The 18974-nt window shown below is 43.8% G+C and overlaps 1 protein-coding gene across 1 annotated transcript in view; it reads right to left on the bottom strand.

The window, feature by feature from the left end:
* Nucleotides 1-18974, bottom strand: part of LOC144499283 (SH3 and multiple ankyrin repeat domains protein 2-like) — a 427127-nt gene that overhangs the window by 279579 nt on the left and 128574 nt on the right. Inside the window, exons 3-4 of the mRNA XM_078221398.1 lie at nt 9932-10014; nt 9521-9645 (exon numbers count right to left, since the gene is read on the bottom strand). Coding sequence (XP_078077524.1) covers nt 9521-9645; nt 9932-10014 — 208 coding nt within the window. The remainder of the gene's footprint in view (nt 1-9520; nt 9646-9931; nt 10015-18974) is intronic.

Here is an 18974-nt window from a genome sequence, read left to right as displayed (position 1 = left end):
AAACACAGCGAGTGAGTTAAATCCCCTGCGTGCAACACTTTAAATCTCAAATTCTAGCCTTAAATTATTGCAAATTCTTTAACTACTTGGAATTGAATCATGAGAAACTGTCAACAATTAGCAGACCAGCCAGTGAAGGGCGATTTAAAAAAAAAATCAAGACCACAATAATCATATAGAATTATAGAGGTTTACAGCATGAAAACAAGCCAACTTTGGCCTAACTTGTCCATGCCACCCAGATTTTACTACTAAGCTAATCCTAATTGCCTGCATTTGGCCCATATCCTTCTATACCCATTTTACGCATGTAACTATCTGAATGCTTTTTAAAAGACAAAATTGTACCCACCTCTACCATCATCTCTGGCAGCTCATTCCAGACACTCACCACCCACTCTGAAAAAATTGCCCCTCTGGACCCTTTCGCATCTCGCCTCTCACCTTAAACCTATGCCCTCTAGCTTTAGACTCCCCTACATTTGGGAAAAAATAACCATCTCGCTGATCTATGCCCCTCATTATTTTTTAAATCTCTAAGATCACCCCTAAGCCTCCTACACTCCAGGGAAAGAAGCCCCAGTCCCATATGTTTGCCGAAGTAATTATTATTAAAATAGTAGTGAAGCACCAGTGAAAATTTTTTAAATTAAGCAAATAGCTAACTCAGTAAAGGAAAATTGCATTATCTAGTTTTTTGATGTCATTTTGTTTTAAAAGCTTTTTTCATGAACTTGTGATCTAAAGGGGGAAAAACAGGAGGAGACTGGGAATCATACGCAGCTCCAGAACCGTGGGCTGCTGACCCCTCTTCTACTCATGGGCTTACATGCTGTTGAAGAAGCCTTGGCAAGTTTCTGCAGGGTACCTTGTAGACAGTAGATGCTGTGGCCACATTGAGCTGGTGGAGGGAGGGAATGTTTAAGTGACGAACATCTCCACATCTGATCTTATGACACAGGGAATATCATGCATGAAGCAACTAAAAATAGCCTCATTTGAGCCACATGTCCAACCATCAGTCCAGACATTCTGTTGCAGTTTGCCAATTAGGACCTTAAGAATTCCAGTCACACTGTGACCAAGAATTGGCCTATAGACGGATCCTGAGGTGGGGGCAGTAGAGTGGGGGTGGCAAAGTGGAGGGGTGGGCCTGGCTATTGTCCATCCCCAGTTATCTTAGGGAAGATAATGGCAAGCCATTTGGCTCCACAGAAATTATTAAAATGTTTGCTTAGAGCGGTGGGTAGTTTCCCCTTTAAGATTACTACAGGTTGGCACAGTGGTTAGCTCTGCTGCCTCACAGTGCCAGGGACCAAGGTTAAATTCCAGCCTTGGGGGACTGCCTGTGTGGAGTTTGCCAGTGTCTGTGTGGGTTTCCTTCCCCAGTCCAGGTTAGGTTGTTTGGTCATGGTAAACTGCCCCTTAGTGTCCCAAGATGAGGATTAGCGGGGTAAATATGTGGGGCTAGGGCCTGGATGGGATAGTTGTTGGTGCAGGCTCAAATGGGCCGAATGGCCTCCTTCTGCACTGTAGGGATTCTAGGTTGAATAACTGAGAATATGATACAAGCTCCACCCATTTTGCACTGGGAGTTTTATGCCAGTGATCTGCATATTCAAGGCCCCTAACACCTGTAACAGGGAGTGTCCTGCACACTCCACTTCCACTGTGGTAGCTGGGGTGGATCAGGCACAGGAAACCCAAAATCCATCCTTGCAAACTTGATATCTTATCCCAAAAATCAGGTGAAGTGAGGTTAAATTTTTTGATTAACATTTACAGTCACATCATTAATCATCTGAATTATATATTGTGTCAGGCACAGCTGGCAAATCGTTGTTCCATTTCTTCAAACAATATGTGGGACATCTGCAAAAATGAAACCAATTAGACAGGCCCTCCTGCTGGTCTAAGGTGAGCATGTCTTTGTTTACATGGGCAGCACCAACTTGAAAACTAAAACAACCCTATTCCAGATATAGAAAATACATTAATTTGTGGGACATGGGTGTCACTGGCTGGCCAGCATTTATTGCCCATCCCTAGTTGCCTCTGGAGGACAGTTGAGAGTCAACCACATTGCTGTGGCTCTGACATCACATATAGGCCAGACAAGATAAGGACAGCAGAATTCCTCCCCTAAAAAGAACATTAGTGAACCAGAGGGGTTTTCCCAACAATCGACAATGGTTTCATGGTCACCACGAGACTCTTAATACTGTAGTTGACTCCAATCATTCATACAAGAGGAGCAACGTTAAAACAGTTTAAGTGCATCAAATAAGTTCATAATGTTCCCACTTGTGCCTTAGCTCCATTCTTTTTCATTCTGTGGCTTCAGTTGGAAACCTGCTCATGTTGGATTTCTCCCCACAACTCTCGTTTCCACTTTTGTTTCACTGATCACATCAAGAAAAATAAAAGTGTGCCTTTAGGAAGAGTCCAGGAATCAAATTCAATTCCACCTCTTCAGCTTTCCATGCATCTCTTCCAGACTTTGGTCTTCATACTCCCAGATGGGACTCATTTGCATGTTCACAAATCAAATTGCTTATAGTGCAATCTAACCAGTGGTCAAAGGAGCCCATAGACTTGTCAAGTGTAATTCTCTTCCACAATCAGTGGCACCCTTGGGAGGGAGAAGAGCTAACTGGTGGTGATTTAATCAGGAGGATGGCCACACCTCAGGCGAGAGACAAGGTTGAGAAGGTAGGCTTTCATGATAAGCTACCAAGTGGCGGACCTGTCCATCAGTTCAGCTCTCTTCCACCTTCTTCCATCAGGAAAAAGATACAAAAGTCACATACCAACCAACTCGAGAACAGCTTGAAATTACATGAAATACTGTAGTATTTCTGCTGCCATCGGACTTTTGAATGGACCTACCTCGTACTAAGTTGATCTTTCTCTACACCCTAGCTATGACTGTAACACTACATTCTGCACCCTCTATGTGCGGTATGCTTTGCCTATATAGCACGCAGGAAACAATACTTTTCACTGTATACTAATACATGTGACAATAAATCAAAAAAGCTGGTTTCATGCTCACTATTGCAGCTAAGTGAAGGATTTTCCTGAAGCTTCCCACATTCATCATTGGACTCACTGTTCATGCAGAACTTTCTGACAAGCTTCGGATGAAGTTATGGCAGTACACTGATAAGCTCTTGGAGGAAAGTCAACATATGATCACTTACAAGCTTGACATATTTAACAAGACTAATGCATAATTGCTGAAGCTTCGCATAACAGAAAGATAAACTTGCATTTATATAGCCCCTCTGACAAACTCAAGCCACCTCAAAAGCATTCTACAGCCAAGGAAGAACTTCTAAAGTATAGTCACTGTGGCCAATTTTCATACAGCAAGCTCCTACACAGTGGTTAGATAACGAGCAGAATGATGCTCTCTCAGTGGACGTGTTTAATGGACTAAACATTGACCAGGACATTGTAATTTGAAAAAGGGCAGGAGAATTCTCCACAAAGAGGCAGGCAGGGCCACAGCTTAAAGTCTCAATCAAAATGAAAACCGTACATCACCTCAATAAAACGTTTGATTTTTCACAGTAATACAATAGACACTGATTAGTTCTCCACGATGTTACAGGGGCAGAATGGGAGTGACTTTTTTTTCATAGCCTGTTTGCAATTGGCTTGGATCGGAGTAACTTACGAGTGACGGACTACTTGTAATCAAGGAAAATAAAGAATCACTGGTTTCAATCGGATTCTTATAATTGTCCATCAAGGAACAATGTGACTTATAATCAAAATGCTTGTGGTGCACTCATTACAATTAGTATGAAGAGGTTTCAACTTGCTGCTAAAACCAAACATGCAATACACAAGTTTGGATGAAAGCACCTGAATCAAGTGGAAAGAGACTGCCTTGGGTTACTTGGGCTTTTCTCCCCTCATGTCAAGTTGCACCCTTAAAATTTCACAGCAAGAGGCCATTTGACCCATCATCTCATTGAAAGGGATATCCAATTAGTCTCAAGTCCTGCAAATCTTTCCTTTTCAAGCACATGTCCAAATTTATTTTGCAAGGTACTATTGAGCACGCTTACGTCTTCCTTTCACACAGTGCATTCCAGATCGTAACTCAGGTGAAATAATCCCATCTTCCTCTCCTGGTTCGTTTGCCAATAAACCTAGTTATCATCCCACCCATCACTGGAAATAAATTCCTCAAATCGATCTTGTCCATCAAAACCCTCCATACTTTTGAACACCTCTTATCAAGTCTCCCCTTGACAGCCCTGCAAAGAACAATCCCAGATTCTCTAGCTGCTCCTCATCCTGCCCATCTGAGGCCTTGACATCCTTCTGAAAGTGTAGTGCCTAAAATTGAGCACAAGGCTAGTTGAGGCCTAACCAGTGAAGATTTAGCAGAATGTCCGTACTTTTGTCTACAAGCCAAAATAAAACAATTTTCTTATCTTGATCTGTCAAAGATTTGTGTATGCAAATCTCTTAGAATTATATGCCTTAATATAATATTTTCTTCATTATTTTACATCTATTCAATATTCTGCCCCTGGAAGGTTCTGCTATAGGTCGGCCTTAACACCCATGTACCCACTAGAACCCGACCTAAAACATCAGATGACAGGAGATTGTCATCTCAAATATGAGCAATCCTCCCACAATGCCTCACTTCATAATCCCCTGCATCAATTTTTATCAACATGGTATCTCCTGATTTCACCAGTCTATCCCCCCCTAACCCCTCAAAGTCTGCTACCGTCCTCCTCATTCAACTACGTTTTCAAGATCCAATATTCTACACAGAAAAACAAAGAGTAAAAACCCAAGGAACTACTTTCATCAATGTTCAAAAAAAAAAATAGGTGCTGTGTATTTTGAATTAGAAATTGAAATTGTGGCAATTACTTACTTCCTGCTTCTCAAGTAACCTATGGCAGACATGAAGAAAACATTAAAATGATTCTAGATCTGGAGATTAAATGCATTGTGCACTCACATTTCATCTCAAAAAAAAGGTTAAGCATCTTTCTTTCATCAGTTGACCCAATAGCAGGAGCAATGCTGAGTACATGACAAGAGTTGCCTTCACGCCTCGTCTCAAGGCAAACCAAAATTACCACACAAACCCTATGCAAAGTGTGCTTTGATTGAAATCAGTATTTTCGACAATAAAGCCGAAACGCTACACCAGTGATTTTGTTTTAACGGACATTACTTGTCATGCATTTTGGCTAGTAGGACAATGGAATGGATGTTGCTAGGTGACTGTTGCTCTGCGTTACTGTTCTAACTGCAGTGCTAAATAAGCTCAGCTAACAAAAAAAAGTCTTTTTTTATACACCATCTTAGTTACCATTTAATAGCACTCTTGGTTTGAAGCAGGAATGCTCAAGACTGTAAAATATACACACATTAACCTGGTACTTCATTCTGAAGCTGTTTACGTACAAAATGCTAAGGTGAATTAGAATTTTTATAGCACAGAAAATTCAAAGTAATACATTTATTGTAATATTCTCCTAAACACTGCACCCCATTGTCTTGGGAATACAAGAAAATGAATTCCTTTTTCTTTGCAAAAAAAAGTGACCAAAACTAGTCTACCAAGACTATTGATGACATTGCTGAGACATCTGTATAGCATTGAGTGAGCAAAGCAACTTGGACTTTGAATGGATGCAAGAAAAAAAAAAATCAGCAAACCGCACCCCTACTGGCCAGGTGTGGCTGCTGTGACAGTAGCTAGTTAGGAACATAGCAGAACAAGTAGTGCAATAAGCCATTCAAGCCCCCTTCCACTATCCAGTTAAATATTGGCTGGCCGGTAAAAGCAGCTGCAGTAATTGAATGGGCTGCAGCTTGCCAGAGGCAGGTGGGCTGGTCAGGGATCCCAGATGGATGGGAAAGTGATTGGGATAGGGAGGCATAGTTTGGGGCAGCAAGGCATATTTGAGGGGGAAATAGCACACATTTCTATTTCCTGGGCCATTTTGCAAGGAGCCTCCAGTGGCTCCTTTAAGAACAGCTGGTTAACCCACTCCATCCTTGGTACAGACGGGAGGAGGTGGAGAGAGTGTGCGATACACACACCTAGTTATTGAAATCACAGAATGGCCTCTGTGCTGCAACCAGCCAGTCAGGCCCATGCGAGCGCTCTGCAAGTTCAATTCAGCTAATCCCGCCCCTTTCCCCATAGTCCTTCAAGACCAAATGTGTCTCAAGGCTGAGTTATGCTAAGACTCTATCATCGTAGGTTTCAGTTACATCATTTCTAAAGTGCAGCCTAAGCTGCATGAAACACAAGTTCTGCAGAAAAGAGACTTGTTGAAACTTTTTGTCTTGCACTCATCAGACTTTGCAAGGACACCAATACAAAGGCGAAAGCACTGTATGAAGAGTGTTTCCATGCTTTCCCCCCGCCCCCCCCCCCCAACTTGCATACATCTTATTCTCATGTGCAACTAAAATGTTTATGGATGAGTGCTGAAAACCGTACAAATGGATGCTTCAATAATCTACAATTTATATACTTTTGTCATCAACTCAATAGCAACATACTGACTTACATAGAGATTAATGCCCCACACACAATCTTGCCTGTGTGTGTGACCCACCCTGTTGTTAAATAGTTTGTATTCATTACTTCAGTTAACCTGCCTGAGAAGAATTGTATTCCAGTATGACCGAGGATATTTTATTTTTGTTCTATCCCTTTGTCACCCCATTTTAAATCAACACATTCCAATCACAAAAAATATTTGTTGGATACGGGAAATGCATTTAAATAATGTCATTGAGAACAAGCTGGCAAAAGTTGTTTAATGGAACCTTGCAGTTTTGCTGGAGGCAAGTTTAACGTTGGTTGTCACCATGTCAACAAATAATTCAACAGTGCCGAAATCCTAAAATAATCTGCAGTGTAGCAGTGAAAGAGACCAAAAAATAAATCCGGTTCATCAGGAAATGTAATGCATGATTTCATTGGAAAAAATAGAGCAAAGCTTTGCCAATGCAATAACTGTCTGAAGACAACTCAATCTCAGGGAAGCAAATTAAAATGGATAATCATTTTATTCTAACAGAATGTTCTCCCTTACATCTCGTGTGAATACCAGAGATCTCAGTTCACCAATTGTCTCAGTGTTCACTGGCAAAGTCACATCACAGCAAGGGTTACCTGGGGGTGTGACGTAATGAATACTGAACATGAGGAGGCTGAATACAGAGCATGGATGCTGGGATTCAGAAAATAAACCAACTATACAGTGCATCAGCCACAAGGTAGTGGTTTTAAACATATCAATTTCGGCTGCAAACATTAAAAAAAAAGTATCAGTTCTCGTAATAATCAAGTGCACGTTACTCCATAAAATAAAACATAAAAAGGATAGTTGATTTGTTTTATAGTTCCCAACTAAACACAGGATAATGCAAAGTCTTGTTCCATACAAGGAAACAATTCAAAAAAGGCTGTAAGTTTTGTGCATAAAACAATTTAAAGCCTTTAACGGCTTAGGTTTTGGACCAGATAAGCTGTTAGTTCTACCAGGTGGACAGAATATTGTGGATCCCAGCACAGTAGTCAAATGCAAACCATTTCAGAAATTAACTAGCTGGATGAAATCTACACCTCCTAACAAAATTGTTAAGTGCATTGAGGCATGAAGCATTTATAACTTTTGCTTCTTACTTCCTAATCCCTTCCTTTCTAAGGCACGTGCTTAACTGTACTTCCCCGTGCCTGACAGAGATGTTCATTCATGCCAAATATTCTCATTAGGCATTCTACATTCTTATGTCAACAATGTTCACTTCAGGTATTTTTAAGTGGACAGCATTGAGAATGACAGAAATTCCCACGGTTGAGGTTGTTTAATGAGCTTATCTTAGATCTATCATTTTCCTCCAAGTTCACCCTCTCAGTTTAATTTTTCATAACTTGGTTTCTTCCATTACCATAGGCTCTACTTGCCAGGATAGGTGCAACTCCAATACCACGCAGGAAGCACACCACCCAGGAGAAAGCAACCTACCCGACTGGCACCGTATCCACCCCCTTAAACATTCACTACCACTGCAGTGCATACCACTTATAATGCCAAGGTTCCTTGCCACAGCATCTTCCAAACCTGTGACCTCTTATCTCCAAGGACAAAGGGTAGCAGACACATGGAAACACCATTACCTGCAAGTTTCCCTCCAAGCCGCACACCATCCCTATTTGGAACTGTAAAATCACTAACATGTAGTCGGCCATTAGGCCCATTGAGTCTGCACCAACAACAATCCCACCCAGCCCCTATATATCCCCATAACCCCACTGATTCACCCTGCTAATCCCCCCGACACTAAAGGGGCAATTTACTGTGGCCAATCAACCTAATCCACACATCTTTGGACTGTGGGAGAATTACCATTCCTTCACTGTTGCTGGGTCAAAATACTGGAACTCTAACAGCACTATGGAAATCCCTGCACTAGTTCAGGAAAAAAAAAAGCAGCTCACCAACACCTTCAAGGGCAATTAGGGATGAACAATAAAATACTGGCCCGGCCAGTGACACCCACATTCCAAGAGAAATGAAAAACTGCGCCTTCCTAAGAAAGAACTTTAAAAACCTATTTATCTTTTTTAATGAATTCTCAAATTGAATTAAACATTTATATCAACTTTGCTGCAATGACAAGTTACTTTTTTATATTTAATTGCCATGTCAATTGAGTGGAAGTGTTTGACATGGAAATTTTAATGAGTCTTAGCTCTCTGAAAGTGGGGGAAAAAAAATCTACAGGTGCTCAACCAGTCTGATCAGAAACAGCCATGCAACACGGTATTGAAAGCATCTATTAGAAACGAAAGCATTGGTTTACTGATGAACCTTCAGGGAAGGGAACTTGTCAAGCCTATTTAAGCTGACCTATACATCATGAAAGACCCACACACACTGCTACTAACTCTTGGTACCCTAATAAGTCATACAATTGTAAAACAAGCATGTGGCCCACCACTTCAGGGCAACTGATGGGAAGCTAAATAGTTTTACCAACACCCTCCACAGCCATAGACTTGGAGAATAGGCCACCATTTCAGTCAGGCATGCTGAGATATCATGAAGTTAACCGACTTTAAAAAAAACCCAGACATATGCAAAGTATGCACACAGGGAAAAAAACATTATTAATCCAAAACAAATCACAACTTTATACTTGTCACTTGCCACCACTTCAAAACTTCAAACCAAGATGTCCAATCCATGTAAACACAGCCAGAGCACATTTGCAGAAAGACAAGAATTATTTTTATATTAAAGATTTTTGCCTCAGGGCTATAGAAAACAAGTCAATATTTACTCACTCACAATAACATATTGTGACAATGCTATTATTAAAGCTTTCATCGAAGTTGGCGGGGGTGCAAACTGAAGGAGCCCATTGCACAAGGACAACTTTCACGTGCACAGCACAAGAAGGGAATGCAATGGCAACAGTAGCAGAACAGTGGAACTGATCATTGGCCTACCTCGATCAGGAAATCACCCGTTCTCAATCCAGCCTGCCATGCTACTCCACCCTCATCCACTGACTCCAAGTATTGAAGCGCAGGAAAGGCTGGAGTTGGCGTAAATTCCTCAATCGGTGTATCAGCTGTGGCAAAGAGGCAAAGACCATGAGAAGAGAGAGAGAGAGGGGAAATCTGCCAGGGTGCTATTGCATATCAGAGACAGATATTGCACATCAGATGTAATTGACATTTTTAATTACAAAAAAATTAACCAAGTTCACGTTAAAAAAAACAGCCAAATCTTCATTTCTTTTATTTACAATAATCAAGATGAAAACAAGCAAGAGCAGAATTCTGGAGTAGGATTTGTACAGCATCCTTCCCCCCCACAAACGACAGCTCGAATCGATATAGAGAAAAAAGGCTCACCTTTTGCCCCACGGAGTACAAATCCAAAGCCCTCATTGTCTTTCTTCTGCAGGACAACAGTCTTCTCCTCAATGATGCAGTCGCTGTAAAGGGAATCCAGAAGATAGCGCCCATTATTCGAGCCCAGCACAGCCGCTGCTTTCACCAGCCTGTGCATCATGCCAAGAGGACATTCATCAAATGGATAAGGGGTGCATTTAAAAAAGAAATAAAAAACATCCACAGAGGCTGGGCGGAATGAAGATCTGGAGGCAGAGGGGGGAGGAGGAGGAGGTGGTGGTGGGGGCAGAAATAAATCGAAATAAACGTGATGCAACTTAAAGGAACAGAGTGCCCGGTTGGCTGTGAATGACTGACTGAATGAATGAGTGATCACATGTCAGCTGCGACTCTGAGGAATGGAAACTGCGTGTGATTTTGAACAGCACCGATATCCTCCCACAGTGCATGTACCAGATGCATCTTCTACTGAAGCCCAAGGGGAACCAACCCGAGGGAAAGTGAGGGAGCATTTCCTCTCCTTCGCTGCCTTAAGCTACCTAAACCTGCGACGGCTGCCCAGCACTGTATGGGGTGGGTGTGTGTGTGTCTGTGTGTTTTTTCGCCTGCTTTATATCCTGTTATTGAGTGCTGCGTGCTGCAAGAATCTCACATGATCATTTGACAGCCCACACTGCTAATAACGTGGTAACTGGCTTGCCGTCATCAAGCAGATTTTTCAGAAGTATGATCTTTACATAATTGAATTAGCATCAGGGAAATGGGGCATCGATCAGAACAAATGTAGATTTCCTCCACCCCCCAAAAAATAATTAACAAACCACCCAAGTAACGAGATTCAATCCTTATGCAAAATGAGACTAAGATTGATTTTAGATTGGATACTCACCTATGTAAATAAACACTCAGTCTGCACATTCTTGCAGACATTAACCCCTTAAAGGACGATTAAGTCTTTAAGTTTAAAGTTTATTTATTAGTGTCATAAGCTGAGGTTAACACTGCAGTGAAGTTACTGTGAGAATCTCACATTCCGGCGCCTGTTCGGGTACAGTAAGGGAGAATTTTTGAGCATGGCCAATGCACCTAACCAGCACGCCGTTCGGGACTGTGGGAGGAAACTAAAGCACCCGGAGGAAACCCACGCAGTCATGGAGAGAATGTGCAGACTCCGCACTGACAGTGACCCAAGCCAGGAATTAAACCCGGGTCCCTGGCGCTGTGAGGCAGCAGTGCTAACATTGTGCCACTGTGAAATAACTGTGAAGTAGCTTTATGTGGAACATTTGCACAAAATTTCTGTTTGCATCTTGTAAAGGCAGCTGAGGGAACATTAAGAGTATTTATTAATCCAGCATATTCAGAATACAAAGCTGTACAGTTTATTTACTGTTTGAATGGGGAAAGACTGCCACAGGCATTGAGTGGGTTAACCAACCAGAAAGCAACACGTTTTTTAAGGTTTCTTTACTTGTCAGAGCGCCCAGAGTTAACTTGCACTAATTTCAACTGTGCACATATACATTGGGCAGTGTTAGGTTATATGCTGATCAAATACCTCAAAGCCCACACAGACAGAGTGCTTGAGCAATACAGACCATCACTTTTACACTGTTTATCATAATCACTGGACATCCCAAAATGCCTTACAACCAATGAGATACTTTGGAAGTGTCGTGACTGTTGTAATGCAGAAAGCAATGCTGCCAATGTGCACACAGCAGGATCCCACAAGGAGCAATGAGATAATGAGCCAATATTGATGTTGATTGATGGAAATATTGTTGGCTGGGGGATAATCCTCTCCTTTTGACTCTCTTCAAGATAGTGCCATGGGATATTTACAACACCCGATTAGGCAGACAGGTTCAATGTCACATCCAAAAGACAGTACCTCTGACAGTGCAGCACCAGAGTGTTAGGTTTGATTTTTGTGCTCAAGTCCTGGAGAGGGGCTTGACATTAGTGACTTGCAATGGAGAGGCGAGAGTGCTACCAACTAAGCTACAGCCTGCACCGAATATCATTTTGGTTTAAAAATGTTCTTAAAGAACTGTGGGAAAAAATTTTGTTTCAATGCGGGTCAAATTGTTTTCTCATTTTCCAATGTAGTGCAAACCTGGCTCAGCTGGGAGCATTTCCTACGTCACAGGTCACGGGTTCAGGTCCTACTCCAGAGACTTGAACACACAAGCTGGACTGACACGTCAGTGTATTACCAAGAGCATGCTACATTCAGTGTGATTTGGACAGTGCAGGCATGTGCATGGCAGATGCAGTATAATGTGAATAAATGTGTGGTTATCCACTTTGGTAGCAATAATAGGAAGGCAGATTATTACTTGAATGGGAAAGAGATGGATACTTAGCGAGACCTTGGTGTTCCTCAATGCTGAAAGTAAGTGTGCAGGTACAGTAGGCAGTAAAGAAGGCAAATGGTATGTTGGCCTTCATAGCGAGAGAATTTGAGTATAGGGATAGCGATGTTTTGCTGCAATTGTATAGGGCATTTTTGAGGAGAATTGTGTGCAGTTTTGATGTCCTTATCTAAGGAAGGGAGTCCTTGCTATAGTGAAAGTACAGCGAAGGTTTATCAGGCTGATTCCTGGGATGGCAGATCTGTCATATAAGGAGAGACTAAGTCGGTTAGGATTATATTCACTGGAGTTTAGAATAGTGAGAGGGGCTCTCATAGAAACTTATAAAATTCTAACAGGATAGGCAGGGTAGGTCCAGAAAGAATATTCCCAATGGTGGGGGAGTCCAGAACTAGGGGTCATAGTTTGAGGATAAACCTTTTAGAACTGAGGTGAGGAGAAATTTCTTCACCCAGAAGGTGGGGAATGTGTGGAATTCACTACCACAGCTGGGGCCAAAACGGTGTCTGATTTCAAGAAGAAATTAGATATAGCTCTTGGGGCTAAAGAGATCAAGGGATATGGGGGGGAAGGGGGATCAGGATATTGAATTCGATCATTAGCCATGATCAAAATGAATGGCAAAGCAGGCTCAAAGGGCCAAATGGCCTACTCCATCTTCTAGTTTCTATGTTTCTATTGGCAGAAATGCAAGCTTTCAGAGTAGACCGAGATTAAAAACAAAGCCCTATCTAACCTTCTGTTTGGATGGAAAAAAAAATCTTCTGACCGAATTGGAAGGAGAGCATTGAGCTCTTCGTGTCCTGGTCAACACTTTTCCCTCAATCAGCACTATCAGTAACAGGTCTGAACGGTCAGGAACCTCAATGTTGTTTGTGGGTCATGCTGTGTGCAAACTGGCCTCCAAGTTTGCCTGAAATGAACTATAGCTTCACTTCAAAAGTAATTTGTGAACTACAAAGCACTTGGGACATTGTGAGGAGATGAAAGACGTTCCATAAATGCTCCTTTTCAAAATGCACCATGCTGACCCTGACACATGAGGTGCATATGTAGCGAACATCAAACAGTAACACACTGGTTATGCCTGAAATCCTCTGTATTGGAACTTGCCTATATCAACCAATGCTGATGGGAAAGGAAGTCTCTTGCATTTTATGCATCAAAATAGGGCAAGGAGTTAATTAGTTCTGATCTTGTGCTGCTCTCCGACTGTCCCACCATGGAGCAGAATGAGAACAATGCTGATAGTTGAGCTTTGATCTGCGATTACTTAACAGGGCATAGATTTGCAACAATCAAAGGTTAGAGTTGTTAATGTGATGAGGACACCCATCCAAATCTTCTTCCCTTACTCCATGATGTTTCAAGTGCTATTTGTAGAAAGTAGATGCTTCATATGGGAGTGTGCAAGAACTGCCCATTCAAGTTCAGGTCTAAACTGTCTCGCCTGGAGACACCCTAATCTGAATACGGGGAGGCAGTATTACAAGAGTATTAACTCAGCTGATGTTCTGGAGACTCAGGTTCGAATTCCACCAATACAGATGGTGGAATTTGAATTCAATTCAAAAAAAATATGGAATTAAGAGTCTAATGATGACCATGAAACCATTGTCGATGGTGGTTGACTCGGGCAACTAAGGATGGGCAATAAATACAAGCCAGTCAGTGATGCCCATGTTCCACGAATGAATAAAGAATAAGAACAGAGAGTCAAAAACTCTGAACTGCTGCCAAGGCACTAAAGCCAGGCAGTTGATCTCTGAAATGTTAGGGCATTGCCATTTCTGGAGGTAACATTTTGCAGGAGTTGGTTCATAAGTCAAGTTTGATGGGGGGGGGGGGGACGAGAGGATGGGGCGAGAGGATGGGGGGGGGGCGAGAGGATGGGGGGGGGGCGAGGGGATGGGGGGGGGGCGAGGGGATGGGGGGGGGCGAGGGGATGGGGGGGGGCGAGGGGATGGGGGGGGGGCGAGGGGATGGGGGGGGGGCGAGGGGATGGGGGGGGGCGAGGGGATGGGCGAGGGGATGGGGGGGGGGCGAGGGGATGGGGGGGGGGCGAGGGGATGGGGGGGGGGCGAGGGGATGGGGGGGGCGAGGGGACGGGGGGGGGCGAGGGGACGGGGGGGGGCGAGGGGACGGGGGGGGGGCGAGGGGACGGGGGGGGGCGGCATTGGCGGAATTGGATCTTGTCATCACATATTTCAAGCGTGAAACCGGGGCAAAAAGGTCCAAATGTCGGTGCGTTATTCTGCACCGAGGGTTCCAAACTATGACCTCTGGGACTTTGGCTCAGGTGACTAGGCAGCTGCCTTAAACTAGGCCAAGGCCCCTTGCATATGCTAATACCAGGCCTAATGCTAACAAAGGTGACTGTCAATCTTAATGTGCCCTTCCTATGGAGCCAGTAGAGCCTTCCCCAGCTCCATAGTGATCCTGAGGACCACCGCTGGCACACGCTCACTTTCCCTCTCCCATTTCCCCAACCCATCCCCCCACATCACCCCAAGCTGCTGCTAACTGTGGATTGTTGTCAGCCCAGAAACCAACTCCAAAGCAATGGGGCGATGGGAAGCCAGCTGCCTCTGGCCGCTCACTGAAATCATGCTCATAGCCCTGAGGACCGAGGCCCAATTTTGGATCAGCCTCAGATCTTAGGTTTCTAGTGAACTCTTCAAGCATGGTCCGGGCCCATTCATCAGCCATGTGATTGGCAAATGATTTTTTGATTTGATTTGATTTTGTTACTGTCACATGTATTAATATACAGTGAAAAGTATTGTTTCTTGCACACTATACAGACAAAGCTTACTGTTCATAGAGAAGGAAAGGAGAGGGTGCAGAATGTAGTGTTACAGTCATAGCTACTGTCACTTAATACAAGGTAGGTCCATTCAAAAGTCTGATGGCAGCAGGGAAGAAACTGTCTTGAGTCAGTTGGTACGTGACCTCAGATTTGTCTCTTTTTCCTGACGGAAGAAACATAGAGGCATAGAAACTAGAAGCAGGAGTAGGCCATTCGGCCCTTCGAGTCTGCTCCGTCATTCACTTTGATCATGACTGATCATCAAATTCAATATCCTGATCCTGCCTTCCCCCCATTTTCCTTGATCCCTTTAGCCCCGAGGCAGCAGGAGCCAATTCCTAACCGTCAGGGGGAAGTTGGGGCTGCTCCCCTTAGAACAGCAAAGCTTAAAGGCAGAATTCATAGGTGTTTTCAAAATCCGAATGGGTTTTGATGAAGTAAATAACAAAATTGATAAAGGGCCCCATCGGAGAGATAATGACATTATTATACAGTGAGATACAATGATCTGGAATGATGCACTGTCTGAAAGGACAGTGGTAGATTCAATAATAACTTTTAAAAGGAAATTGGATGAATCCACAAGGTGTGGAAGAGCTGGGGAGTGGAACCAATTGGATCATTCTTTCAAGGAGACAGATTAAGCACAATGGGCTGAGTGGCTCTCTACTGCACAGTAAGGAGAGGCCATGGACTGGATTTTGTGGACAATCGAACAGGCCGAACCCCCCCCCCCCGCCCCCCACACACACATACACACATACACACACACATGTACACACACTCCCACACTTATATGAAATATGGGGAGGCGATGGCCGAGTGGTATTATCGCTATGATCACTAAACTATTAATTCAGAAAGTCAGCAAATATTCTGTGGACCCGGGTTCGAATCCCGCCACGGCAGATGGTGGAATTTGAATTCAATAAAAAAATACCTGGAATTAAGAATCTACTGTTGACCATTGTCAATTGTTGTAAAAACCCATCTGGTTCACTAATGTCCTTTAGGGAAGGAAATCTGCCGTCCTTACCTGGTCTGGCCTACATGTGACTCCAAAGCTACAGCAAAGTGGTTGACTCTCAACTGCCCTCTGAAATGGCCCAGCTTAAGGAGAACTAGGGATGGGGAATAAATACTGGGCAGCCAGTGACACCTGTGTCCCAGAAATAAAAAAAAACAAAATAGCATAATAATACTGAGTTGGCAATCTGGTGTCATCCCTCCAGTCTCCAATAACATGGAGGTCGAATGTTGGAAACCTGCTCGCTATTGAGCTTGTTAAAAAGTCAATCACACGGGAAAAGAACATTGATTTCTACCAATTTGAGGTGGTAGCTTCAAGGTGAATGCAAATATTTAGCAGCAGAGTCTACAGCTGAAGGTGGCAGCTTTTCGCTGTTTGTAGACCTTCCATTAGTTAATTTTTATAAGCGGATATAACAATTAAGGAGAGTGAGAGGGAAAGGGGTCTTTAAATTGAAACCAACTACTGCTTTATTGCCTAACTGCTCTCACACCGGATGTCCCATCCTAGATTGAGTGTGGAGCCTCGAATTCACATTCCTGCTGACATTCCCATCAGCTGACAGCTAATTAGCCAGGTGAAGCTTGATCCGAGGTGCTGAAATGGAGGGGATGGGAATGAGCGGACCGAGGACCCTTCATTCCGCCTCCCTTATCCCCAGCAGAAACTGTAAAATTCAGCCCGATCTTTACTCAGGTAGTATATCACGGGCGGCACGGTGGTGGCACAGCGGTTATCACTGCTGCCTCACAGTGCCAGGGACCCGGGTTCGTTTCCTGGCTTGGGTCACTATCTGTGCAGAGTCTGCACATTCTCCCCGGGCTTTCCTCTGGGTGCTCCAGTTTCCTCCCCCAGTCCGAAAGGCGTGCTGGTTAGGTGCATTGGCCATGTTAAATTTTCCCTATCATAGTGGCGGGAGGGGGCTTTAGGTGAAGAATTATCTTAAGTCATTGCCTCTTAAAATTTGTTAATGCGGAAAGAGCTTCTATTCATTTTTTATACACTACGCACAACTTGTGTTGGAATCTTGCTGACCCTGTTTTGCAGGGTGGGGGTTTGGGGGTGCGGGGGCAGGGGGGGGTGGGGTGAGGGGGTGATATCTCTGCAATGGCAAATGCATTGCGAGATCTGTATGAGTGTCGTGGTTGGTTGAACAATGTCTACCGTGACATCATTTAACAAAATTATAGAACATCTCGGACGATGGACACACAGCTGCAAGATCACTGGGTTGACTGTGACATTGTGCGAGAATGAGGTATCACCATTAGATGAATCACTGTTTATTTCTTCCAAAACAGATCAATCCCAACGATTGGAATTATATTTTAGTCACATTAAAGCTCAAAATGTTGAGGAGCAGAAGTTCTTTCTTATTTCTAGATGGGCTGTGCAGCACTTAGATCCAGCAATGGAACTTTGGGATCTTGAACTGAAGCAACAATCTGTTGCAAATCCTCCAAACTGGAAAACACCTCACAGAATCACAGATTACTACGGTGCAGAAGAGGCCTTTCGGCCTATCAAGTCTGCACCGACGCATGAAAGGCCCTGACCTGCCCACCTAATCCCACTTGCCAGCACTTGGCCCATAGCCCTGAATGTTATGGCGTGCCAAGTACTCATCCAGGTACTTTTTAGAGGATGTGAGGCATCCCGCCTCCACCACCCTCCCAGGCAGTGCATTCCAGACCATCACCACCCTGTGGGTAAAAAAGATTTTCCTCAAATCTCCCCTAAACCTCCCACCCCTCACTTTTAACTTGTGTCCCCTCGGAACTGACCCTTCAATCAAGGACTTCAGCTGCTCCCTATCCACCTCTTCAGTCTCCGTCCTGAAAAAATGGTGGGGGGAATTTTCCCTTCCCGCCTGCCATGGGAATCGTAGAGGTCCGGCGAGGGGGGGGGCGGAGGGGTGGGTGGGACCATGCAAAGGTCTGTTGACCTTGGGTGCTTTTTTCTGATTTTGGGGTGAGTCCAGCTGGAAAATCACGGCTGGAAAATCCCATCCGGTCTCTCTGGGAATGGGGGGGGGGAGGTGGGGGGAGTGGACGTTTTGATAACATTAAGGTCAGTCACTAAATACCAATGCTCTGAGTCAGGAATAATGGGTGGGTTTTTCTGGCCTTGTTACCCTGAAACCAGAAAATCCCGTCCGAGATCAATGGATCTTTCCCATGCTCCGCCCACTCCGATTCCTGTGGCGGGCAGAACGGTAAAGTTTGCCCCAACATCTCTGTAAAATGCTGCAGATCACTCTTGCAAGTAACGTGTGCTGTTTTGTGTGTTGGTATCAACAGTTCAGTTGTTCTTTTATTCATTCATGGCATGTGGATGTTGCTGGCTGGGTCAACATTTAATTGGCCATCCCTGAGGGCATGAAGAGTCTGGCTATGGATCTGAAGTCACATATGGGCTAGACCAGGTAAGGACAACGGATTTCCTTCCCTTGAGGACATTAGTGAACCAGATAGATTTTTGACAATGGTTTAATTGTCATTGTTAGACTCTTTTAATTCCAGATTTTTTTTATTGAATTCAAATTTCACCATCTGCCATGGATGTGATTCGAACCCAGGCCCCCAGAGCATTACCCTGGATCTCCGGATTACTTGTACAGTGACAATATCATTACGCCATCAGCTCCCTCTTATCCATTGGTCCATTGTGCTCATGGATTCAATATTATGCACCTTCCATCCCAAAACCCGTTCAGTCACTTTGGACTAAAGGTCTACTGTGGCTGGTCGTGCAGAACGCATTGTATGTCCCAGACATACGATATTCAGTTTCACTGACTTCAATATGGCTGAATACCGAGCGCCC

This window comes from Mustelus asterias, chromosome 9 (genome assembly GCF_964213995.1).
Source record: "Mustelus asterias chromosome 9, sMusAst1.hap1.1, whole genome shotgun sequence".
Lineage (NCBI taxonomy): Eukaryota > Metazoa > Chordata > Chondrichthyes > Carcharhiniformes > Triakidae > Mustelus > Mustelus asterias.
Note: the sequence above shows the minus strand (reverse complement) of the source record. Positions and strands in the feature narration are given on the sequence as shown.